Below are 27,071 nucleotides of genomic sequence, written 5' to 3'. Positions count from 1 at the left end.
GGGGCCGGCTGCCGCGGCGCCCGCGCTGCCCGCGCGGCGGGGCCTGTGCGGCGGCCGTTGGCGGCGGCCGTTGGCGCTGCCGCCGCGGCGCGTTACCTGGCGCTCAGCGGCGGGGGTGTGGAGCGAGGCACTGCCGCAGGCCCCGGTGTGGAGAGCCTTTAAAGCACCGGCTTTGCCTCAGTTTCGGTTCAAGTTTAGTTTTGATTTCCCAGTCATCTGCTTAGAGCAGTTATCTGGCTCTTGGTGTTGTAATGAGGGGCTGTCACTGTCAGACATCCTAAAGTTGTTATGTAAAGTCAGGCAGGCGCATTTGCATGTGGGCGCCTGATATTATTGCCCAACCATAAACTTGGAAACTTAATGTCAGGAACATATATGTGAATATTTAGCCTGGTAGGTGTCTTGAGTGAGCTGTGCTTTCAGTGAATGTGAACTGAGTTTCCATCCAAACTGCCTTGCTGTTTAGGAAAGAACATTGCATAATTGCCGCTGTATGTCCCCTGCGGATTAAAAAAACCCAAACTTTTAAGAGAAATGTGAATAAAATGTCAATATTTCAACAGATATTAAATAGTATTTTGTTTTTTATGACTTATTATAAATGAGTATGCAAATAACTGACTTCAGAACAATAAGAAATCATTAAAAATACGCAGTCCGTCTTGCATGTTTGTTGAAGTTGCCTAGGAATGAACAGTACTGGATAACTTCAGTAGTAGAGTTTCTTAAACATCTTTCACCCCAAAACAAACATATGGAAAGCAATATTTTGTTTTTTTGTTTTGTTTTTATACTACTTTGGTGTTATGACTAAGAGACTTTGTTTTGGGAATAGTTTTTGTAATATCATTTTTTTTAAAAAAGACATTTAATCTAAAATTGTCTTTAATTGCATTTCTTATCTGAAACTGCCTGCCTGGCTTCCCAAACAATGGTCATGCAAGGTCACTTATATTTTAGCTGAGCTGATTCTATAGCATCAACACCCCATAGTATGCAATTAACCTTAACTTTGCATTTCCTTTTTTTTTTTCCCTTCTGTGTTGGTCAGTGATCCAAACTGAATACTGGGTACTGCAGTGACATTTTTTTAAAACTACTAACCAGTTCCTGTTTGGATCATACTATTCTTTCAGATATACCAAACTATCATGAACATATTTTTGTTGAGAAAGTGTGCAAGTTATCTGTGAAATGCTAGGAAATGAGTCTGAAATGCTTGTGTTTTATGTTTGACCTTTTATGCAACATTTACCAGTAAACAGGAGTTCTTTGCGTGAAACAAGGAAAATGACTTTCTTGTTGTGATACATGCCTATTAAGTATATAGATTCTAATGGGAGAATCATGTTAAAATATTTTGTAAATACCCTTTAAACTTCCTATTCTTAAAGCACTTTAGGCAGTTGTAAAATAGAATTTGGATGGAGAGACTATGGAACTAAGCAGGGTTTGAAGAAGGCCTTGGAGGTGATCCCTGTAGTCCCCTTATGCGTTGGGGCTGAGTCATGTCAGCTCAGCTTTGTAATACAGAGCCCTCTCCTCACCTGTGCAAGGGGAGCGGCAGCAGCTGCATTCACTAAAGCAACAATCACTAAGCAGTGGATTAGTTTTATACACTGGTGGCAACTTCTACTTGGTGAATGGCTGCTAGCTGTTGTAATAATTCATTGGCAGTCATTGCAGCTGCCGACTGAATTTGTGCTTGGCCTGTGATCAAGGCAGGATTCTGTCATAACTCCATATTGGTGCCTTATGATACCTTTATGTGTTTTAGTTATTATTTAGGGAAATTAAAGGTAGTCAGGAGTACCACATTCACAAAACTTAATGCCATATTTAATGTATCTAAAATATATAGAGGTTATGTTATTCAAATCAACCCTTTGGAATCATAACTCTGTTCCTTGACTCATCTGGAGGAATCTTATTGGGTTGGTAAGTGAATGCTAAGGAGAGCTATGGATCATGGTTTGTAAAGAGGAATTATGAGAACCTGTCATAATTTCCTGTATTGTATCATTTGCTACAGATTGACTTGGCTGATTTCTAGGAATACATTTTCCTTCCAGGAATGGAAAAAAAAAAATCAAATTTACCTTTGTCAGAGTCTTCCTGTGGTAGTTCTGTTACTACATGTGCAGACATTACATAAGAAGGTATGGCGGTAAGCCTCATCATGCATAAAATGATGCTACTGAGCTTAGTTCTGTGTAGGTCCTGTTCTTCCGTACCTGTGGAGTCTTGTACCGATCATGTGTTTTGGTGAAACACTTCTCCTACCACTTCAAAAATGTTCTGCAATTAATTATACTAATAACTCTAATAAAAATTATTGCTCTGATTTGATGGATTTTCTAATTCTCCTTCCCAGCAATGAGCTACACTATTCCTGATTTTAACTGTTGTGTATTTTATTGCCCGCACCTACTTTCCTTTCTCTTTTACACTTTGGGCCTTTTAAAGCTGCTCTTTCCACATCACTGTTTTAGTCAGATTGCTTCCCTTAGAATAGTACCAAGAATTCAGTTTAGCTACTCCATCTTGAATGAGTCCCTTGTCAATTATTTACTAGCAAATCACACTACAGTATTAAAAGCCATTGAGACATTTACTGTAAGAACATATTCAAGAGATGTTTACTAAATGAAATAGCTTTTCTCTTTAGATTCTAACCCTAACAGAAATGCTTTTATTGCTGCTGTAGTATTACGGAGTGATATTTAAGAAGAAAATAGGTTTAGTGTTTGAGAAATACTGGAGTAATAGAAAGCATTTGAAATCACTTGCTCTTTTGTTTGGATTTTTGTCCTTTAAAAAAATTCCATGCTGAAAATTTTTAAGAAAATACCTTTGGGCTGAAAACTGATAAATTCTGGTACAGATCAGTGTTGTTTATGAATAGGTATCATAGAGGCCTCTTGTCCCTGTTTTTCAGGAAGCAAAATATACTAGAACATTTTAAATGTGATTCTCTCTCCTAAAGTATGTATCCCCCATCCCCAGGACAGTTATGTCTGGAGTGAAATTCCAAGACTTATGACACATAAGCATTCTGGAACTCTTTGACAAAGTATTACAAGTCATGAAATACTAGAAATATTTAGGTGCTGTTTATCTTAAATGCTCAGTGTGTAGACACCATGAATACTCTTTTTAGGTAAGGAATCTTTAACTTGTCTGTAGCTTTGTACAAAAAACTTCAGAGGAATTCATCACTGTTTTTCATGCAAGTACCTTAAAATTTCTTCAGTTTTCCTTTTTGTAATGTTTTATAATCTGTAATAGAAAGGATTTCCTGTCTCTAAGAATCCTGGAATTTCCTTTTTGCTTTTACGTAATCATATCATGCTAATTATTTTAAGTTTTGCTAATTACATAAAAGATTTCTGACAATGTTCTCTTTTTTGAAGCCAGTATATTGGAGAAGTAGTTTGACCTTTCTTCTGGAAGCTTTTGAAATTTTTACTGGTTTTAACAAATTGTCATATATAACTTATGTTAATCCCTGAATAAGGCAAAAGTTGACATTCTTACCTAAGGTTTTATGAAATAACATAATCTGTTTAGTTTTTAGAAGCAACACACCTAATCAGCTATACCTGGGACTAAGGGGCATGTACAACATCGTTGCCAAATGCTGAACTTCTAGTTTAGAGTAGACMATCTTTTAAAAAAGAGAATAGCTACTAGCCCGGTTCAAAAGGTGTTTTCTGTTTGGGAAGAAGTGATTTTTAATGGAAAATATACCTGCAAAACATTATATTTTTGCAAACTTGCCAAGTGAATTTAATGTAACAGGTATGATTTAAGAGGTTAGAAAGGGAATTAAAAAACAGTGTAGGTGTTTGTTTTCTAAATGACATAGCTCAGAGTTGGAAAAAGTAGTGATCTGATTTGTTGTGACTTCCCTTAAGTAGCACAGTTGCTGTCATGCACATAATTTTATTTGTATAATGAAACAAGTATAGTTTTTCCTCTTTGCTCTGTGCTAATCTTTTCTTCCGTGAATGGATGGCTTCACTCCACAAGAACTCAATCACTTAAAGAGATTTTGTTTTCCCTTCCTATCTTCAGAACCTTCATCAGCAAGTGAAGGGAGAATTTAATGGGAAATCTTGGGCCAACTTCAGGTTCTGAAATGGGTTGAAAATGAGCCCCATGCCCTGGTGAAACAATGTATTTACAAAAATCAAAACAGAAACATCCCTTGAAGCCTGCTGGAGGTTGTGTCTCAGTGTATTTAAGGGGAGTTAGCAGTGTGGTCTTAAAAGGGTGGAGGACCTTCTGAGTTCCTCAGAGTATTTAAAACACTATGAGTGAAATTGTTTTCACCCATAAATCCACAGCCATAATCTTTAAAAAGCTGGTATTTCATACATTTGTTAAACGTGTGGATTGAGCGGGTAGCTGTAGCACAACCTTCAAACAATAACCAAGTCCTTGAAATGAATGACAAATTCTGTAATTAATTTCAAGGACTTAGTTATAATTGTGTTCTAATTAAATGCCTTCATATCTGCCCAATTTGGTGTTGGTTTCCCCCCCCCCCCAATTTGAAATCGGAGAAGTCATTTTGCTACCACTTAAATCAAATGAATAAGTCTTTGTAATTTAGAGCACTGGTTCTTAAAATACAGCTATTTTGAAAAAGAGTTTTAACAACTTTCAAAAAAATGTAAAACTATTTGCATAAAAAAAGTCACTTTTCCTGTGCTGTTATTTACTTGCCCTTAACTTTATTTTCCAGAGCACCTATATTCTCCTCCCAATTTGATGTTTGAATGAGGGGTTTTCAAATTCAGAGGAAAAAATCAGATCTTTCCTAGCTTCTGCTATAAAAGTGATCAAAGCAGCATACCTGTCCAAATCAAACATGCATGAGGAACAGGAATTCTGCCAGAATACTGTTCTAAATATGAGAAGAATTTAAACAACATGTAGCTGTATAACTTACTTCTGAGATAAAATGGGAGGCGTAGCTGGCAGGCCCTGTGACTACCAAACCCAGCAGCGTGGCCGTCAAGAGGGTACCTGGATGGGCTTTCTTCGACGCTTGTGAAGTCTGGAGAGGGAGTCTACTCTGCTGAATGCAGCTGTACATCTTTCCTCTTGGCTACATCTTTTGCTGAACTGATTGAGATGTATTTAGTTGATGTGTATTCATCTGTTTCACAGACATAACCTGTCTTTTCTCCCCCCCCCCATTTTGATTAAATATTTTTGTTTAAGATAAAACATGGGAAATATATACAAGGGATAACAGTGCAAACAGATGAGATGTTGTGCCACAATGCATAAACGTTTCATACTGTTGGAAATTCTACACTAAAATACCCTTTCAAATGAGTGGGTTTTTTAGTTTCTCACTTGTTATTTTAACAGTCATTGCTGAGCCATAGTAGAGGTTTTCTAGTTGTATCCACTTTGGATTATTAAGATTCAATTTTGTTCTTTTATGAGATAGTTATTAGAGAATGTAGAATGCTGTATGCATGTTAAATGTTTATTTTATGAGTTTGTTTGGGAAGCCAGTTCTGCCAGCTTATCATGATGTAAGCAGGTGTTGAAAAATACTTTTTTTTTATAGCATGGGTGTGCTCAGACATTGAACTTGGACCTGAGTAGCAGTAGCTTTTTCAAACGCTTTTTTGTCTGGAAGGTTGCTGCCAGTGAAGAGCTTGCAGGTTATGTTTGGCTTTGGCAGTACTCTGGAGTTACCTGGTGCAAATTCCACTCGGTGCAGGATTGTGGGCAACGCTAGGTCAGGTCAGCCTTTTTTTTTCTGTGCCCCTTCACCCCAAGCCCTGAATATATTCCAGAGTGGATTTCACAACCTCTGGTAACCTGTTTCAGTGCTGCACTACCCCTTCCAGTGACAAAGTTTTTCCTAGTGCCAATTTGAACTTACTAAGCTGCCATTTACGGCCACTGTTCCCTTTAGTAATGGCAGATGGGTTGCCAAGGAATTTGGCTATCCAGCTAAACAGGAAGATCAGGACAAGTGTGGAGTGGCTAAGATAGAGATGAGTATGTACTCCAATTCCCTCATCTTTTTGAAAACCACTGTCCTGCCAGGTTGCTGCCTGGTTGCAGCCACCAGGCAGTCAGGTTTGTGTCTGATCCTGGTGGTCCTCAGGGCATCTCCCCAAATTGTATTTATAGCTTGTAGGCCATAGACAGTGCTGGCTGTGAACTTTCTTATGGCTTAAGAGAGGCTCTGTATATATATTTTTTTCCTCCCCTTACACAAAGCCTGCAGTGCTGATACTCTATGAAGTGAGCTATAGGCAATGTGAATCTTGCTGCTGCTCTATGCGCTGCTGGCAAAAAGGATCCAGATCTTTCATACTCCCTTCTAGGGTTCTGTTCAACTAAACGTGCTGTGCCTGAGGGAAATTGGGGGAGATTGTCACAATAATCTGAATAAAGTTCAGACACCAATGTACTGTAAATGCAGAGAAAGATTTATTGCAGAATTAGGTCCATGTTTAAGTCTGGTCCTTGGAAGAATGTTATTTCTGGTCTCTAGGATATTTTGACAGAATTACAGAAACTGAGGCTTGAGGTGCATGTGTTTGTTTGGTCTTTGGTCCTCAGGCACAGAATTCTTTGGGAAGAAAGTGACCGTAAAGTGCTCATGGAAAGCCTTGTTTGCAGAAATCATTCTTCCCAGCACTCTAAAGTGAAAATGTAAGGGTTTTCTAGCAACATGACTAGATAGGCCAGTCTAGGGTGTTGGGCATCCAATGCTTGTGGGTCCTGAAAGTCTGTAAATATGAGCTGCTGGCTTAAATCTTGTGAAGACTTATGTAAAAACTCACCCAAGGACAGTTGATGCTTATCAGAATTTTTCTTTCAAAGGTCTGATACGCACTGTGTCTCATTAAAGAGTGCAACTTAAAACTACAGTGTTTATTTAACCGTTGATAGTGGTAAATGTTTCATTTACTCTACCTCATGCTACTTTGGTAATTGTTTTACTTGTTTATCAATTAGCTTTATTTTCATTAAAGCACAGTCAAGAAGATGGGAGGATGCCAAATAAAATAAATTACTTTAATCTCAAGCTACACGTCTTTTTTAAAAGTGGTCAATCTTGCATTGTTATCATTATTTTTATGCTATTTATTATTGAAATAACTTGATAGTCTACAATACTACTGTATTTAAGAGAACATATTTCTATTATACATCACCATTAGATAGATGTGATATAGTGATAGTGTTCAAAAAGTTTTAGGTTTTTTCCAAGGGTGGAGGAAGAGCTACCCATGTTCCAGAGAATGTAATAAGAATAGACACGTGCACATCATGTGCTAGCACTTGATGCATACCTGAATGGTTAGTTTTTGGTGTGTTTTGGTTTTACACTCAGATTGTCCTCTGTGAATCTTGGTCTTAGAGCCACACAGTCACCTTTATCTTGACTTTCTGCAACCTTTGGATCTATATCTTGTTTTAGTCCTTAATATTTGTGAATTAACCTTCTCTTTTTGGCTTTTCTCTCAAAAACTACTTGCTTTCATTTTATAAAAAAAATCTGTCCTTAGACTCTTTCCTTACTGAAGTTATAATCCAGTCCTAGACCACTATTGAAGTTAGAGATTGGCAGGAAGTCTCTGTATAGCTAACAAAATTTATATAGCTACTGGGGGGAGGGGGAAGGGTGTCCTCCCCCTTGCCCCCACATGGTGTGCAGCCTGCACCTTTTAAGAAGGGCCCTGATGGGATTTTTATCCTTCCTGATTCTGATAGGTGATCTCTTGCTTTTAAAATGAGAGCCCAGGAGGATAAAATTGCATATGGAGTAAAGCAGTTATATACAGTACTTCATATTATAAAAAACATCTTACTAGCAAGTACTTCAAATCAAACATGACAAAACAGAAATCTGAAAGTGAAAAGCAACAGTTTGGTTTTAATCTTTAGTTGGGGAAAAAAAAACCTAGCTGCAAATGCACACTTTTGGAAGCAGAACTAAATGATGAACAGACTATACATGCTGAACAGGATTGGACTATACATTGTTGCTGCATACAATCTTGTGTAATACAGTTATTTTAATTGAGCTGAATAAGAGGAAAACATCATTAAAGCAAGTATTTTGACTTTGAAGAAAGTTGCATTTCCCATTGCAGTAAGTGACAAACTTGCTATAGTTAACCTTGTGATTCTGTTTGTGTGACTTACTAAAATGTAGTTATTTGCTATAGGATGAGGTCAGAACCAGAACAAAGAAATTCATTCAGTGCTTCTAGGTGTCATGTGATGGTGTGACACAGAGATAGCTTGTACCAAGCTGAAACTAACCAGTGAGAAATGAGGCATCCCCCCCAACCTATTATTTAAGGTAAAATATAATTCCAATAAAATGTGTGATAGATTTAAAATGAATATATTGCTTCAGATCCTGCAGCTTATTTAGGAGGCAAATTTTATGCCTTTACAATTGCAGTATTTAACTATAGCCTGCATTTGCATCAACAAATGAAGCTTCCTGGAAAATTGTGCACTGCATTTTCTTCCAGTCTATTCTTTAAAGAGCCGTCTTACCAAATAAGAGTCCATCACTGAGAGTGGTTTTGTTTTTTGGGTTGTTTTTTTTCTTTCTTTGGATACTTAGTTAAGCCAGTGTTTCAATCTGTTTTCTGCTGCTGGGGAGAAAGAAGAGGTTTTCTGGGCTCATCTTCCTCCCTCCCAGCATAGGGAGGTCAAGCACTCAACCCCCCCCCCCCCTCCCCGGTGGAGGCACCTTCACCTCCACCAGGCAGAGGTGGGGTGGGTTTTGGTCCAGGTCAATGCCCTAGTGTTGAGGTAGGCCCTGCTCCGTGTTGGGCTGCTCTGGGCCTGCCTTCCCCTGTGCTGCCACTTTGCGCTACCCCCTGAACAGCAGCCGTCGGTCACAGGTGAGCTGGGAATTCGGGACTCTTCATCCTTGTCCCACTGTTTGCCTGCCTCCGAGGTGTTGGCAGTCTCGGGTGAGAAATCTCTTCCGTCTCCRCCAGAGCTCGTACAGCTGCGGTGATGCATGCTTGCTCCCTCTCTGCAGATAGAAGGATTTCTTCTTTTTTCTCGCTGGCTTGTTCCTGTCGTTTTGCTGGTGCCTTTGTCAGGCCCCATGTGCGGCGTGATGATGGGTGTTCCTGTCGCTGGGCTGCTTGCAGAAGAGCAGGGGCACGGCGGGAGCAGGGCCTTTGTTCTCAAGCCCACAGAGTAACTGGTTAAACAGCACCCGTGTCTCTAGGAAATGCAGCAAAACTTGTTGATTTGTTTGCCTTTTTTTTTTTTAATGGTTGTGTTCTTCTTTTGCAAAATGGCTGGAGCAGTTTGAGCAATGTTGCATGTGGACCTAAATACTTGGTGCAAAAGTGCCCAGAACTTGGGGGCTCCATCTCAGCACCGTGTGTGTCCACGGTTGGCTTCATTCTGGCGCAGGGCCTGAACTCATAACTGCGGGCCTGGCCTGAGCTGTCTTACTGGTGTGTCTCTGCAGCGTGTTCCCCAGTGCTCCCGGTTTGGGGGCTCGCGTGCAGATGTTGGAGTTGATGTGGCCAGTAGCCTGTTCTGGTCTGCATCAGTAAACCACGCTGGATGTGCTATACTACTTTGGACGTAGGCACTAGAAAGGATAGGTTTCATGCATTGCTTCTCGGCCTGACCAAGCCTTACAGAAGAATGTGGAATAGTGCTTAAGTTTAGCAACAAACACTGATATATAAATTAGTATTTGCAGATTGTGTCCCTGATATTTAAGGTGAAAGATGTATGGTTTATAGGAATTTTCAGATACCTTGTTTCAATTACCTTGTACACAGCAGAACAAAAGAGAGCTTGCTCTTCTCCCCCTTTCTACTTTCATTGGGGTGATGAAAATAGTTCTTAATAGTTATAGTTATAGAAAATAGTTAATTGTATTAACTGACTTACATGGTAGGTCTGTGAACATTAGTGTTTCATAAAGATTTTATATCCTATGAAGCTTGCTTGCACACAGTTACTTGGACTGAATCTTGAAAATGGATACTGGTACAATACTGACATTCAATAAAGTATGTATTTTTAACTGAATATTGTTGGTTGCTCAATTGTAGTGCATAGGAGTGTTAAGGAATGTAACTTGTGTGAAGGAGAATGTGCCTTTGCACTTCCGTAACATATACTTCATATTATGAAAACATTTAATTAGACTTGAATCGCTTATCCTCAGGTAAATCCCTTCTTGACTGATGTTATCAATATTGCAATATTATCACTAGAAAGTATGCAGGCCTTGCTGTGGTTTATAAGTGACTTTGTAAAAAAAATTGAATATATTAGTGTTAATATCTTTATTCTATGAATATGTTATTATAAATTCATAAAAGATTCAAAGTTAATCTTCAGTCTCTTTGGATATTACAATAGTCTTCCATAACTGTAAAGTCTCATTTAGAGCAGTTCTTTCAGAAAGCGATGGCAAAGTGCTAGTAAGAATGTTGCACCTAAATCTTAGAACAGTATGTCCTTTACATAAGAGTTTTGTTTCCTTGTAATTTTTTTAAAAAGATCTGTCTATGAACATGTCTATTCAAAATACTCTTTATGTACTAAATGTAAAACTTCTATTTTGAGACGAGGTGAAATATGTAGCTTTTGAGCAAGGTTTTTAAAACCCTTTTTCCCAACTCTTGAATACTAAAACTGAAATAAAATCTTTCTGTGTTTGATGAAACCTGTTATACAAATAAGTTGCTACTGAAAAGAGTTTCACAAATCTGCATAGCCTGTTGACTCCCTCTTCATACCTCCTTCACAAGCTCTGTGTGTAAATCGCACAATAACTCTCTGGATGCTTGCAGCAACATCATAGTGTTTATAAATCTTTCCTCTCTCTTATCTGTAACTGAAGCATTCCAATGGTACAAAGATACTACAGCTGTTGGATAAAAGAATGTAGTTCAAGAAACTGTACAAAGTAAATACAAAAGCCTATCCTTGCATACGTGCACATGATTTCTTACTTCATTTATTTGGTTTAAATAGGAGCCCTTACTTAAAAGTCAAATCTTACTACTTATCTAAACCGTTGCAACAGAAAATAGCAATCATAAAGTGTCATATAGTGTCATAATCATAAATTGCACTACTTCAGCGATTTGTAACAAGATGTGTGGTAGGAAAAACTTAAGAATATAAATCCAAAGTTTTTGCAATGCTTGTTATCAGAGTCTCTTCCTAGGCAATGTAATAGTTCACTATTTCAAGGCTTATAAGGTATCTTACTATTGAACCATCCTATAAGCCATATAGGAGAATATTTGATTTGTTTCAGAAAGTTTTTTTTTTTCTTCTCTTTCAACTTCAGACTTAAATGCAGGTGCTTTTTGTTAGTTATTCTTCGTGTGCCGTCTTAGACTCGATAAAATGCTTCGCTTACAAGGCCTTTGCTCATGCTCCTAGCTTTGTAGGGCTTGATTCTGTATTTGTTTTAGCTGAGATGTTTACAAGCCTATGAAGGTTGGACACCATGTTTTATCTGTAAAACTGTGTTTAATAACAGCTAAGGCAAACACATTTTCACCTATCAATGGGACTTTGAATAGGCAGTTCAGAACTGGGTCCCTGTAAATCAGGACACAGCAATCTCCTTTTTGAACCGTCTTGTATCCAGTTTACAGTTTACAGCTATGGAAGTAGGATTTTTATTCTCCTTTCTGAAATACTGAGTTTTGTGTAGTGAACTGGTAGTAGAGAGGGCAACACTGTAAGCAAGATTCAAGTGATAAATCTGTGCATTTCCAGAGCACTGGTTGCAGTTTTTAGTAAACAATGTTTACTGAAATATAAGTAAATCTTAAAATTTCCTCCTTTTTTTGTCATCACACTTGTGGTGCCATGTCATTAGCTTTCCATTTGCACAGTTATTTCAGTGCTAATTAGCATTTGAACTTGGGTTTGCAGAGGTGGAAATCTAGTTCATAAACCTGCTCCCTTAATGTGAACTGGTATCTGTGCAGTGGTGAGGAGTAATCTGAAACCTTCGGGTAAGCTGAGAGTGATAGTGGCTGGAAAGATTGCTCGTTTGCTGTCATTACAGCACTATGGTGTAGTATGAAGGGCACCTTTTGAGGCATCGTTGTCCATCTTCTGAACAAACTGCCTGAGCAAGCTCACCAAAACTTGATGAATTTGAAGAGAGGCTGAAAGGATGGAAAGTATTTGAAAAAATTGCTTGCATCATAGCACATAAATGCTATAAAACTCTTTTATTTGCTTCTTTAGAAATGAAGAGCGTTATGTATTATGAGTGCATAAAAAGTACTGCTTATATATAGTAACACGTAACTACATATGAACTGTTTACTTTTGAATAATGAAAAATATTCTTCCAGTTAGAATTCAAGTTTTGCTGCATATTGAGGTGCCTGAGAGCGAGTTTTGCTTCTGGAACTCTCACTCAATACATTGAAAACAGTATTGCTGGCTTGAAAACAAAACAGTTATTTGTGAGATTCAGAAATAGTATGTAAGTAGGCAGCCCATGGTAGAAAGCTGAAAAAAAGAGGAAAAATAGCCTGTAAGTATTAATTATAGAGTGATTAGCATATTATTAAGGATTCAGCATAAATTTTAGTACTGCAATTGACTATTACTGTAAGTTAATAAATATTTCAAATTAAGAAATCATTTTTAAGACAGATACAAAAGGCAGTGTTAATTCAGTTTTACAGTATTCACTTAAACATTAAGACTGTTCATATAAATTATATGAAACTTAAATTTTCTTCAAGATCTTTCCACACTTTTTTTTTTAATATCAAGCCTTTGTGAATAAAATGGGGGAAGAATCCCCCTCCTGTCTATTTTTTTCATCTGCAAGTCACTGATTTCTCTTCTGTACAGTCGCATTTCTGGTTGAAGATCCTGCTTCATCTTTCTGGGTGACTGGAAGAAAATTGCTTTAAAAAAGGGGAGGGCAGGATTTAGAGCTCTTTTCTGGGCAGCTGAAAACATCCTTCTACATCTCTGTGTGTGCTTGGTTTTTTGTAATGGGCATTAAGACTCATACTTTTTCTTTCATTTGAAAAGCCACATGTAGGTAATTAACTTTGTGAGAAGCTGTTGGAATAGGCTTAATGTTTAACATCCTGGTGTTTTTTAATGTTTAACTTTCTCTTGCGGCACTCTAACAGGTGAACTGTTTACAGACAGCAGTTGCTTTTACTCRTATAAAAGCCCACTCCTTACCTCTTAACTTTTTCTCCATACTCGCTTTTTGTTTTAGGGCTTTTTGCCCTAATGGTAATGTTTTCAATTCAGTGATAATTTTCCAAATAATTTTTTAAACTTTAGAAAGTTTGGATATTTTTTCTGTTCCTTTTTCTGTTTGTTTTTGGACCTTCTGCTGTAAAAAGATGGCTCATGCACCAAAAAATCTTATTTGATGAAGGCAAATCCGAAGCGTGATCAAAGGAAGAAAATGTTAATATATTAACTATCTTGAAGAAACATGTCATCCTCTGGCTTTGGGTTTTATTTCCTTCCTTCTTTAAGGACAGTTGACAGTTCTTTCTAATACTCCTAGTATTCAGAAGCAGGAAACACTTGCGTTGGGTGTTGGTCCTTTTCATTTATTCTGGTGAGTGATTTGTTCTGGGTGTTCACTACTGGGTTGTGACTGAAAGTTAGTGTGAAGAGTGCCTACATTCTGCTCTCGATTAGCTGCCTTCAAACCGAGCACAACCCATGTAGTTCTCCAGTCCTCTTTTAACTCCCCTTTGTCTACCCTCAGACACTCATAGATATTAATTGCTTTTAGGGATGAGTTGAGAGTCAGAAATTCCCATTCAAATATGCGTGTGTCAGCTGCTCACTGTCTTAGTGAAAATATCTAGCATGTTTGAAGAGTTGTTCTTTACTGACCACTTTTGAAGTGTAGGACTGAGAGCTGAGCTGAATTCGCGTTATCATGTGTTATCTTGATGATGACACTGAACACCTATCTCTTTTTTTCCCATTGGCAAAATGGGAATTATGTTTGAAGTCAGTGGGTTTACAAAGTGCTGTTACATATTGTAGGACTGCCCTCATTTGTGCCAAATGCAAACCTTTCAAGCCCTGATTTTGGGTGGTCAAGGGATGATAATATGAGGCTTCATCCTAGACGTTCCTGCCAAAGGTGGAGCCTTGGACCTAGTTCAATATAAGGTCAATGCCATCTTTCTCAGTTAAAGAAAATGTCACTCAGCAGGCTTTTCTCTAATAAAGTGTCATGTATGTAATACATTTATGGTTTGGCAGGTACTATGCATATATTTTGCTGTCCCTGTGGAGAATGCTTACATTGAAAAGGAGTTGTGTAATGCATTTGAAACCTGTGTGTGGTGTTATTTTTTAATGAGTTTTGAGTAGTGAAGATAACACAAGTTACAGACTTCCAGGGAAGAATGTTGTATTGTCTCTTCAATACTGATATGTTGCATTACAGGAAAATTAAATTCTGTAAATTGTTCATCATTATGTTGACAGATTTTCTTATTACATGGGTAGTGCTTTGTAGTAGCTTTGTAAACAGTAAAATATTTTATGCTATTCTTATTAAAGACATTGCTGTCTAATGGAGTGGGGGTAGGAAATGGTGTTGTGGTACTGTAGTCTTTTTAAGGAAGTGCAGCTGCAATTCCATGTGGCTTTCGGTGGCATGCACATAACCTAACTTGTGGAAAATATGTCTTAGGGCTAAGTATTGTGTCTTCCTCTTCACTAAGACATGATGTGCTTTTAGCCTGCATCAGATAAGGAGATCAAAGTACAGCATGGGATTCTTGCATCTGGCAAGCTGTTAGGTCATGACTAGCCCTTAGGCTTCTGTTACCTTTGATTCCTATTGCTGTTAGAATATTAACTGTTTTTGAGTTTCCCAATCTTACGCTTCCATTTGTGGTGTTGCAGTATCATTACTGTTGACAGAAGCAGTAACTTAATACCGTGGGAGTGTTTATAGCATGAGGAGATGTAATCAATAATTTTTTTCCCAGTTTGATTAATTGTTTTTCTTGACTATTTTATTGAAGAACCTGTTTTTAAAAAAAACAAAACAGTTCTTTTATCTTCTGGTGGTATCCTCCACTGATGTGCAGTGCTGTTGAAGATAGTTGAGTGTGGCTTGTTTGTACCAATTGTGAATATTATGCCAAATCTACATTTTTTTTCACTTGTGTAACTATCGGGCACAGTTTAAAATCTGAGCTCCACAGATTGGCAATAAGTCAGATGACTAGTGGGGCCCTGTTCTACCACATCCTTTAAACGAGAGCTCCTGGGAAGCCTGTGGAGCTCTGTGGAATCGTGCAGTTTTCTAGAAAGTCTTCAAAGAAAGTGAACACCTAAATTAAAAAGGTAACTTGTACCTTAAACTCTCAGATAGGTCAGGCCCTCATGCTGGAAGCTTAACAGATACTGAAACAAAGCAATACTGGACTTCATTTTCTCAAGACTGGAGTCATTGCTCATTTTCTCTCAAAGCTTATATAATTAAAAAAAAATTAGAGATTGGGAGGTGAGTAAAGCTGTTTCCCATGATGTAGTAATGCTTCCCCCCCCCCCCCCAAAAAAAAAATTTCTTGGAGAAGGAATATGGTTGCTCATTAGTTTAGCTACTGCTATTTGCATTGAAGGAGATGTTCTATGCTGATCTCCAAGACACTAATTGAGGCAACTTAAAAACTTAAAATTCTGAATTTTCTGTCAGACAATAATGAAGTAAGATGAAAATTTCATTTGTAAGTACACTTTCTGCAAGTAATTTCCTCCCTCCTCCCCCAAAGTGTTACCTTTGTGGAAATTGAGTGTTGTGCCTGGGAACCGTGAAGCTTCTCAGCATACTTCGCAGAACGCTGCTTCAGCCTGTGAATATGTTGGTGTTGTGGAGATTTCAATCAATTCTTGTGGTTCAGTTCTTTATTACCTGCCCATGGAAACTGTAAGATCTTATTATGCATCTTAATGCAGCGGGGCTTTGTCACAGGAGAAAACCCATGTGTCTTTTCCTGAATGAACTTTTTTGTACATAAACATGCGCATGCATGTGCACACACTCACACAAAGTACTGCTGGTGATGCTTAAAATCAACAAAATTCTCTGTGATGGCCAGTAATCTGCTATGCATCATCCAAAACTTCTGAAGACAAGTATGGAGAAGGCTTCAGATGCAGTAAAATAATTTTTCACATGATAAATGTGATTAAAATAGTCTATGTACCTTGTGGTAATTCTCTAACTTTATGTGGCCTCCATTGGTGCATGCTCATACAGGTTTTAGAATCAAGCTACTTGCAAAGCTGGGCTAGGAGAAAACTGGGGCACCTTTCAAAAAGCAAAATTTCATATTGTAACAGTACAAATGTAAGGTGCTCTGCTGGTAAGCTGGTAACTCACATACCATTTAAAAAAAAAAAAAAAGTCCCAAACAATGTTTTAAGGAGGGGTATAAGACTATACTGTAAGAAGATAACAAAGATTGAGTAGTAACATTATCTGTTTCCATTGTGCTTATTTATGAAGGATACTGCAACAGACTCTCGTTTCCATGAGGGTTTGGTTTGGCAAAAGGAAAGAGCAGATCACGTGGTTTGGCTTGCACTCATTTCTCCATGTCTGAAGAGGGTCAGAGTGACTGAAGAGCACTCAGATGTGCCCTCTCCCTGCTTCTGATACGCTTTACTCTCATCTGGCTTACACAGTGTTTTATAGGCTATACTCACAAAAACATGAGGAAAATTCTTGTTCTCCCTTCTATGGCCAGAAGCCTGCTACAGTCACGAATGGTCTGTGTTTAGGTCTACCCTGTTGTCTTACTCATGCTTGAGTATGTGCTCAAGTGCTGATTTAAGTGGGTTTTGAATCAAGCGCTTCTAAAAGTACTTCAATGGAAGTTAGCAGTGCACACATGAACATCTTAACTCCCTCTGTTTCACTTGTTCTCATGCATGAAGTATAATTTTTGAAAGCTCAAAGTAGTTAAGTTGATTCTTGTTTGGTAGTATCTTCTTGCCAGACTTCAACTTTCCATCCCCATGTATCTGGCTAGTGTTAAAGAAAAAAAAAATTGCTTGTCTTTTTAAACAGACGCTTATATTCTTAACTCTCATTGGCTTATAAGAAATAAAATGGCATCCTTAAACCAGACCAGAAGGTTGGTTTAAAAGCTGTGGGTGACGATCAGACAAGGACTTGGAGCAGAAAAGCTTATAACTGTGTTAACAGTAGTGTCAACTACAGCTCTCACTGCAGTGAAAACAAACCACAGAATCACAATTGGCATATTACAAGCTCCAATAGAGCCAACAAGGACTGAATTATCTATAGTAGAAAGGCTTATATTCTGTGTGGAAAGGAAAGTTACATTCCCAATATATCCTTTGTGCCTGATGTGTGAATAAATAGAGGATTTTAGCCCTTCAGTCTCTGAACCTAGCATCTTTCAGGAATGCTTAATTCATCCAGTATATTAAAATGAACATAATGCAATTGTACTTTTAAATATAATCTAAAACCTAGCAGGATCTAGCTCTCAGGGCTGACTTCAAGATCTTACAGTTTTTGTATTGCATATATAATTCAGAGGTGATGCACACAGTATCTTCTATGGAGGTTACGAACTTCATTGTCAGTTTTCCTGCCATATAATAGCAGTGGTATATCAGTATCTGTTGGAAGAAGCCTCATCTACCTTTTAAAGACAGATGGAAAGGGAGGGGGGGGAAAAAAGGCAGATTTTATTTAACACCGAGCACTGCCAAATTCACTCTGAAGCCAAGTGGCTGCTATCCTGTTCCCTGCGACTACTGCAAAGACGACTTTGAGATGGGGAGATATGATTAGCTCTCATGGGACACGCTTAGTGATGGTACATAGTAACTTTTTTTTTTTTTTTGACTCCCAGGTAGCATATGAATTTGTTGTCTGTTGATGTAATGCTTTTATTTCTCATTTCAGCTATGAAGCCGTACACTCCAGCTCTCATTCTCCTGTGGAGTGCTGTTGGGATAGCGAGGGCTGCCAAAATCGTTGTTGTGCCGCCAATTATGTTTGAAAGCCATCTTTATATTTTCAAGACTCTGGCCTCAGCCTTGCATGACCAAGGTCACCAGACAGTGTTTCTCCTCTCTGAGGGCAGAGATATTCCTCCATCTAATCACTATAGACTTCAGCGTTACCCAGGGATCTTTAACAGCAGCACCTCGGATGATTTTCTCCAGTCCAAAATGAGGAGTATTTTCTCTGGGAAACTGACAGTCCTGGAACTGTTTGATATCCTGGATCACTATTCCAAGAACTGTGACATGATTGTGGGCAACCAAAACCTCATGCGTGTCCTGAAACAGGAAAAATTTGACCTGCTCCTGGTAGATCCTAATGAGATGTGTGGATTTGTGATAGCTCACCTTTTAGGGGTCAAATATGCTGTCTTTTCAACTGGCCTTTGGTATCCAGCAGAAGTAGGTGCTCCAGCTCCCCTGTCTTATGTTCCAGAATTTAACTCACTACTCACAGATCACATGAACCTGTTTGAGAGGATTAAAAATACTGTTGTTTATATTATTTCAAGATTTGGAGTCAATTTTTTGGTTCTGCCAAAATATGAAAGGATAATGCAGAAATACAAGGTTCTACCAGAACGGTCCATGTATGACTTGGTTCATGGATCCAGCCTGTGGATGCTTTGTACTGATGTAGCACTAGAGTTTCCAAGACCCACGCTACCAAATGTTGTTTATGTGGGAGGAATCCTAACCAAACCGGCCAGCCCTCTGCCAGAAGTAAGGTTTGCTGAGCTTTGCAGTAACTTCTATAATATGTGGGTCACTCCATATGATGAGCTGTGGTTTTTAAGTAGTGAATTTCAAATGGGATCTAATGTCTTGACATTTTAAAACTTTGTTGTTGCTTAGTGAAATATACACTTAAAGTAACTGGAAGTGGGCTTTTTGGGGGGTTGGGGGAGAAAGTTATTAGACACAAACTCATCAAACACTCTGTGGTGGTTGCAGCAGATATTCCTGTTTTGTTTAGTGTTACAGCAGATAAATGTCAGTGCCTGCTATCTTGAAAATTACAACTGTAATTTCTAACTAAGTGTGGATTAACGTGGAGGGGAAAAAAATAGTCAACAGATGAATACTGCTTACACATAAGGAAGCCTTTTAATAGGTTATACTACCTTTAATTTAATGATATTAGTGTTTTTGTGGAGCGTTTGCTTCCCTTGGTAGGCTAGGTAAAAATGTCCTTAAAACTAAGCATGAAGAAACTGCAAAGGTGGACGAATGGAGATGATGTGAGTTGACATAAATGGCACCAGTACTTTACTTGAATATAAATTTTTACAGTGCCTTCAAATACAATAAAACTGAACTTCAGACTGAAATAGTGATAGTGACTGGACTGAGTCCAGAAATCCTGGCTGCAAAGACCTCAGGGTTAATAATTAAGTTTTATTTATTTGGTGCACCATGTGCTTCTGAAACCTGGTATCTAAGAATGCCTCTGTTCAGCAATACAATGATGAGTGACAGGCAGAGCAAAATTTCACAGAAAATCACGTCATTTATGCTTTTATTTATGTGTACGTAAACAAATAGCTCTTGAATCAGGAATGACTAATAATAGACCCTTCTGGCTGGGTGCTAAATGGGTAGATAGATCTGAGTGCTCAATAGCTTGCCTCTAAAAATGTCTCATTCAGCCTTCTGATTTGGCATAAAAACTGCCAGACCAGCTTTTCATGTTTTTCCCTCAGAGTTGATCTTGGAAGGCAGTATTTTTTCTTTAGACTGGCAGTAGTGTTTTGACCTAGCAGCATCTTTTTCCACCAACTCGGAAAACATCAAACAATTCAGTACTTTGGGCTGTATGATTTAGAGTGCTGTACCAAATTCCCTTACCTCTCTTTCGTTTTTCCCTCTCTCTCAACTTTAAATACATTTGAGCTGAATGAAAGCAGGCACTTGCGTAGCATTCTGAACATACTAGGTATTATATATAATAATATACTAATGTTTGGGATATCGCCCCAGAAACTTCCTCTGGCCTCAGCACAAACTAGGACACTTACCTGGGTAGCCTGAGTTGCACAGGAAGGTGAATTCTCTAGCAGGAATTTGGGAGCAATCTGGCTCCTGGTGAGGCCTCCTTGGGACCCTTTTTTCAAGGTCTCTCTGCTCCTTTAGGATAATCTTAAGCCTCCTTTTGGGGCACTATGACAGTACAAAAAGAGATGTGGGTAATGACAGAAGGAGAATACAAATTCTCGTAGTGATTATTCTTAGAGAACAAGTCCAGAATAAGAACATTATATTTTACATGATTTTCATTTAATGGTTTCCAGTTATAAGTAGGCTGTTGTTTGAATTAGATTAGCATTAACAGTTTTTCCTCTAACAGGTTTTCCCTGGTGTAGATTAATGTGTTTGCATTTAGAAAGTGCCTTAACTAGTAGGGATATATAGCCTGAGAAAGCAGCCTAAAGGTAGTTCTAGGCTATTTAAAGTTTAGCTGTATTTTCTCTAGGAAGACCTTATTGACTTGAGTTGCAACTGCTCATTTTCCAAACTGTTATTTTCCTTTTTTCTAAGAAGAAAAATATATCCTTGTTGCACTATAAATTTGGGCACTACATCAATGTTTTCTTATTTGGTCTCTCTAGATTTTCTTCAGGGTAAAAAATTAACTGTCCCCAAAAGAAGCAGGTGGGGTTTTTTTGTTGTTGTTGTTGGGTTTTTTTATAAAATGAGGTGGAAGAAAATGAAAGGAGCACTATTTTTTGTGTTTTGCTATAGTGATTTTTTTGAGCCTCTTGAGAGTGTATTTGTGTGTACTTTCAAAATTTCCTTGAGAACCAYGAATGCTAACCTGCTGTGAAATCTTCTGATGCGAGAAGATGGAATTGTAAGTAAAATATTTAATGTAACCAGACTCAGTTACACGGTGACCTTGAAATAGTTTTATAGATAGAGTACAGCCTGGCAAATACTTATTACATTGAAAAAACCCTGATATTGTTTGTGAACTGGGACTTTATTTATCTTCTCTTTGCTTTTATTGGGCAATTCATTCTTATAATGTTCTAAGCACAAGATTTAAGTGAATACAAGAGACAAAGTGAGAGTGTTCATCTTTTAAGATATAATTTATCCATTTCTAAGTTGTTATGTATAATTCCACTTCCTGGGGTATGTATTACAGGTAAATTACTGGGTAATCAATTTGCTATTACTGAACAGTTAGATACAATTCATAACTGTCTCTATACTCTGTGGCAGATTAAAATTGAATCGCTGGTGCTGTTACAGTTTTCAGCTGTCACCCTGTCCCGAAGGCAGGAGCCTTCACTAAATTATTTTCTGCAGCGTTTAGGCTGGTGTGTTAAGGTAAACCAGATGTGGCATTGGTTCGCATTTGTGTGATGGGCTGAAAAATATGATGTTTCAGGAACTGTCTTGTTCAGTGGAACAGATGTTTCTGCCCAGTGATGATGGCATTCCCCAGGAAGGAGGGGCACGTGGCTGGTGATAACTTTAGGAGTTGAATTTAATCTATTACTGTAAGCTATTAAGATCTCATGGGTACTCAAAAACTGCTTGTATGCAGGCCCAGTCTATTTTTTGTGGTAGAGAAGTTTCAAGAAAAAAATCCTGTTGGTCAAGTCCAAAGCGTTCACTGAACACAAAATGCTGAAATGAAGCTGGTATAAAACCAAAGCAGGGTCTCAAGGCCACAAACTCTGCAAGCTGCAGCGAGAGAAATGCAGAGGGTGAGCCTTGCCTGGGAGCATAAACTGGGAAGCGTGAGCCACCGCACGGATCACGACTTGCTTCTCCCCATAGGCTGGGAAAAGCTGGGATTTAGCCATGGCTCCGTCGTGGGACAGTCACTGCCCCAGAATCGGGAGCTCCCTGTGCAGCCTAGCGGGAAAACCACAGCCTGTCCCGTCACCTGCTGCTGACTGCGGTGAGCCTCAGGGAAGCGTTTGTTGTTCTCCTGGAGCAGTGGCTGTTTTGTGGAGGGAGAGTGTCTTATTTTGAGGAGGGGGGGGGAAAAGGGAATTACGGTTCTATTTGGATTATAAAACCAGTCAGAAAGCCCTGGTTTTCAGCTAATAAGTAACCTCTTAAAAAGAAAAGGAACAAATTAGTAATCAAACAATCATAGTTAAAGAGAAATTAAGGTCAGGACTGCTGAACTGTCACACAGTCACGATTTTTAATTTTACTGGTTTTAGTAGTTGTGTTTGGCAGTTGCTCAGAACCTGCACTTGTGTTTCCCTTTACACCTCTTCTTTAAAGAAAAGGTGTAAGAAGAATATGGCTTCCAAAATAATACATAGCAGGGAGTACTGAATATCCATCATGCAACAGTGAAAAAGAAAACTATTACTCTTGGTTCGCTGTTAGCGTTTTGATTCAGGGCAGTGGAAGGGTTTTGATTTAAAGCCCCCCATCATCAGCACCTAACCGCATGCTGGCTTGGTTTGTAATTTCGGTGCATGTGAACTAGATTTCTTTTGCAGGAAGTTAAACTGGGAGCTTGCAGACATAAGGGTCTGTACCAGTGTTTAGCCTTTCAGACAGCTTTAAGTGACATACAGGGATGTTCAGTTTGGGCCACCAGACTAAATCCGGTCCAAAGGAAAACCTCTGGAGTGCGTATAGCGCAGGTGTAGGGCCGCTCATGTTGCTGATGCACTTGTTTAGGTAGATGTGGCCCGTAGTCCATGTGAAAACAGCGCATTAGTGTGCATCTTGCATGTAGCACGTGGAGGAAATCGAGCTCACCAGGGCGCATGTTTATTGCAGTCCGGAGTTTGGCAGGTTGTGCTCACACATCGGGCAATTTACCCATGTAGCAGGCATGATTTTTAGCTTGTGTTGAACTCTAGGGCAATTATGGCTACAGTAAACAGCACCGAGCTGCAATCTGCAACCAGCAAATGCACCTTTGGATTGCAACATATCCAGCCTCCCCAGAAAGTGTCAGACTCTGCCTGCTGGTCCTCYTTTCTGCTTTCCCACGAGGATGTGCCCTGCGGGAGGTCTGCGCTTGGTGCAGCGTCCCCTGGTGCAGCTGTGGCGCTCGGCGTGCCGGGCAGCGGCAGCCAAGCTGCGGCAAGGAGAGCGGCAGGGCTTTTGGAGGTCACCGTATCTCGCGCTGCCCGCGGTGCTGGGAGCCCGCTCCCGCTCGGCACCTTGGCCTCGGCGTGGGCAGCACAGGCTTAGTCTTCCCTTTGCTGGCTAAGTGATTTGTCAGTGGGTAGCTGAAACTCCTGATGATAACAAATGTCCTCCTTGCATTTTTCTAAGCTTTGCTGCAGATCCTGTCATTTTCTGCAGTTTAAGCTGAACATAACCTGTGTATTCCCATTTATTGTTATGGGATGGTTAATCATCACTGAGCAGGTCCAGTGTATGGAAGATGCACCCTCAAGCTAGAAGTTGTCCTTTGTGATAGACAGTGCGCTATTTTCAGCGATTAAAGTATGTGAATTCAGAAGGCAGTTCTTACTTGAGTACTGTTCTCTAAATGGCAGTGTCAACAGATCACCCGGAGAACTGGTTTTCAAGACCAGTTACTTGCTTGATACCAAGTTTCCTGCCATGGGAACTCAGTTCTCCGGCAGAGGTGGTGGTCTCTGAGCTGTTGAGCTAAAAGCTGAATGAAGGCAGGACTGGGCAGGTCACGCTGGGACTGGTTACCAGCATCGTCACTGGGAACTCTAAATTAGAGTAGCGTGTGCTCAACGAGGAGAGAGTTAATGTGGCTGCGTTTTACCCATGAGTAAATAAGAACTTTATTAGTGTGGGACAGAGTCCAGGGTTTATACTGATAACTCCAAAAGTAGTGCATTTTGAAAATAAATAAGAGATTATATTAGGAGTTTTTTTTATGCATTAATATATATTTTTAAATGCATTGAGGACTCTACATGAGTAGAAGGAGCCTTAAAAGGTCAAAAGCTAAAGAAAGACCAAATATCAAGTCTTTAAGGTCATCACTGACTTAAACTATTAAGTATATGGTATTATCTGATGGTATTTTCCAGATAACTAATGATGACAACAGAGAAAGAAGGTTCCTCTGCCTTTTTTTTAAAATATTATTATTATTATTATCTACATTCTGCTCCTTTAGAGGGATCCTGTAAAGCTAAATGAAACTGACTTTCAAAGTAATACACATTTTAAGAAACAATGGGGAAACCTGTTCTGTGGCATTTATATCTTGTGAATAGATTGATATGTTAGTTAGGCATTAATCTGTATGATAAGATATGTCCTTGAATGAGCATAGAAACTTAGGCTTACGGATTGGTATTCTAAGCACAGATGTCTGGAAATACCCAGTCTATCATGGGAGAGGGGCAAAGGGCACTAGGAACAGTCAGGGAACTTAGCTACAAGAAAAGGAACTAAACAGTATTTCATAAAGACTTATGTAGATCAAATAATTGATTATGTACCTGGATTTAAACATAGACTGCTGTAGTTTGGATACAGCAGTACTTGAGATAATCTTCACTAGTATTTAAAAAACAAACAAAAAACCCACTGAAACTAAAATCAGGTATAACCTGTAACGTGTGAGTCAAGCGTTTCTTTCTTCATATGCACAGATTAGAGTAACTGTAAAGTTCTCCTTTTCTTCGGGGTTCATGCTGTTTATGTTGATCCTGAGGAGCTGCTTTTGGATTGAAAACTGTTTCTTCTTGCTATGAAAAGAGAAACAAATGACTTTTTTTTACCCTTCTACCTGAGTAAAAGAACTAAATTTACATTATGAAGGAGGATATCCATGTTTGAGAAGTGAAAGCAATCCCTTCAGCTGTAGTTGACATCAAATAGTAATTATAATAACTTACTCACTCTTTCCTGTAGATCTGTCAAATCTTGTCATTATTTAGATCCAGATCTACATAACGCATTGGTGACTTTGAAATATTGTAAGTGAAAAGTTCTATTTTCTGAGGCTAGCTGACAGTTGCCTTTTTTTTAGCAGACTGGTGTTAGCCAATATTGATATTTATCTATCTTTAAAATGAGGTAGAAGAATAAGGAGACATTTGTTTCTTAAATCAGATAGTCTCCTTCATTCAAATTTAAGGGCATTTCCTTTATGCTCTTGAAGATGGTAGCGATAGATTTTTGCACATTGCACAGCACCATCATCTTGGCTCTTTAAGCCTGGGGAATAGTTCTTAGAGCAACTCTTGACAGTAAATTTCTAGTGATGTGAGACATTTCTAGAACTGTTATAAAATGCATGCGATTTTGTCAGCTAGGGAGGCAAAAAGTCTTTGAAGGACGAGGAGAGAGATTATGGGACACTGCATAAATTCTGTGCTCTCTCGTATGATCACGTATTTTGGCCCTGAAATGTATTTCCGCATAAAACTTCTTCACCACCGACTATTGATCTTCTGCTGCGCAAGTGAGTGCTGTCTAAGCTCTTCAAATACCCACAGTCGTAAAACAGTCACCTTTTCCCTGTCATAATCTTCAGTCTCAGATGTTCTAGTATTGCCAAATTGATGGAGCATGTCTGTTCCGGCTATACTGCTGTGTTTTAAATTCAGGAAGATACCTGACTCAGCATCTACCTATATAGAGCAAGACATGGGGAAAAGGATGTCAGAAGTCTGTTTAGTATCTCTAGTGAAACTTCGTCAGGAAGGCAGGCCTTCCAAGTACATATGCCTAACCTACGCTGGCATTCAGCACTCTGATGGACAAACGCCAGTCCTCTTCCAAAAGTTAGGAATAGGAGTCGTGCCTCCTAATCTTCAGCAATCTTGTGCTGTCCATCCAAAAGCAAGTTTACTTGATTCATAGATAGTAGAGAAAGGTGATTATTTCTTTAGCGCAAATGGTTGTATGTATCATGAATAGAAAAATGCCAGGTTCAAACCTTCGGTGTTGTATGAGTCAAATTCCTCAGAGTCAAATTGACAGAAGTTATTCTCCTGTTTTTCTTTATTTAAAAAGATCAAACAGGTTGGCATAAGCTACTATTGTAAATAGATTGTGTGGTTTAAAACATTTGAATTCATCACTTTCATGTTGAAACATGCAAGTCACCAAAAATTATTCACTTCGCTGATGTGCAGTGCTTTATCTGTAAGTGTCACTTGCAGGCTTTTAAGATTGAGCTGTATGTAGGACAAATAATCAGCTAGATTTATTTCCATAGTCTACTTTAGCATATTCTAGAACAATTTCTAACATAATGGATGAGATCTTATTTCCAAATGTGTATGTCTTTTTGTAGTATTTGGAACAGGCCTGAGTTTGGATGGCATGTTCGTATTGTTTGGGACATGTTTAGAGCTGACATTTAAGAGTAGAAAGCCCAGTCACGAATGCTATCGTTAGAAAAAGAATCTTCGTAATTAAGCCAACTTTTCTTCTTGTCAGATGTCCTAGTTACTGAAAAAAGATTACTTAAGTAGGAAACCTGTGTGTTCAGATAATAATGTGTTTGGGTACTTATTTATCATATTATTGATTAGCTTTAGAGGACATCCATTGTTTACAGTAGTGAAGCATCTGAATCTGCAGGAGGGTCACCTAGAAGAGATCAATGACTCCCGAGAAAGGACAGGAGAGAGGGATGAAGGAGAGGGAGAGGACTCTGTCATGAGTAGTTTTATTACACTGAATTTAGAAGCTTAAATACTACATAACGTTTTTCAGTGATGTGGTTTCAAGCATCTTTTATCTAATCTTTTAAAGAGTGCTGGGAAGATTAATAATATATTTTCATCTTCTTTGCTTTTTTAATGAGTAACAAATGCATCCATCTTCCAAATAATGCCCTTCTCATTAAAACCTTGCCTTCAAGGGAATTCTAGTTTAGGGGAGCCAATTCATATTTGGCTAAAACTTGGCATATGGCAATCTTTTAGTGCCCAGGTTCAGCTGATTTACTTTACAGATGTCTTGAAACAGTTAAGTCTTTTTTTCTTTTCTAGCCAGGCTGAGCAATCCTGACAGTGAATTTGTCAACCTCCCTTCTCCAGGGACATATGAACCAG

The 27,071-nt window shown here is 38.7% G+C and overlaps 1 protein-coding gene across 1 annotated transcript in view; it reads left to right on the top strand.

The window, feature by feature from the left end:
• LOC112974891 (2-hydroxyacylsphingosine 1-beta-galactosyltransferase-like) overlaps positions 1-18,918 on the top strand; it is a 20,391-nt gene extending 1,473 nt beyond the window's left edge. Inside the window, exon 2 of the mRNA XM_026084307.1 lies at positions 17,981-18,918. Within this exon, the coding sequence (XP_025940092.1) occupies positions 17,983-18,918 (936 nt within the window). The 5' untranslated portion in view covers positions 17,981-17,982. The remainder of the gene's footprint in view (positions 1-17,980) is intronic.
• Positions 18,919-27,071: the final 8,153 nt, after the last annotated feature.

Source organism: Apteryx rowi, unplaced genomic scaffold (genome assembly GCF_003343035.1).
Source record: "Apteryx rowi isolate R43461 unplaced genomic scaffold, aptRow1 scaffold_634, whole genome shotgun sequence".
In the NCBI taxonomy this organism is placed as follows: domain Eukaryota; kingdom Metazoa; phylum Chordata; class Aves; order Apterygiformes; family Apterygidae; genus Apteryx; species Apteryx rowi.
The sequence above is the reverse complement of the archived record's forward strand: the minus strand, read 5'-3'. Positions and strand labels throughout refer to the sequence as shown.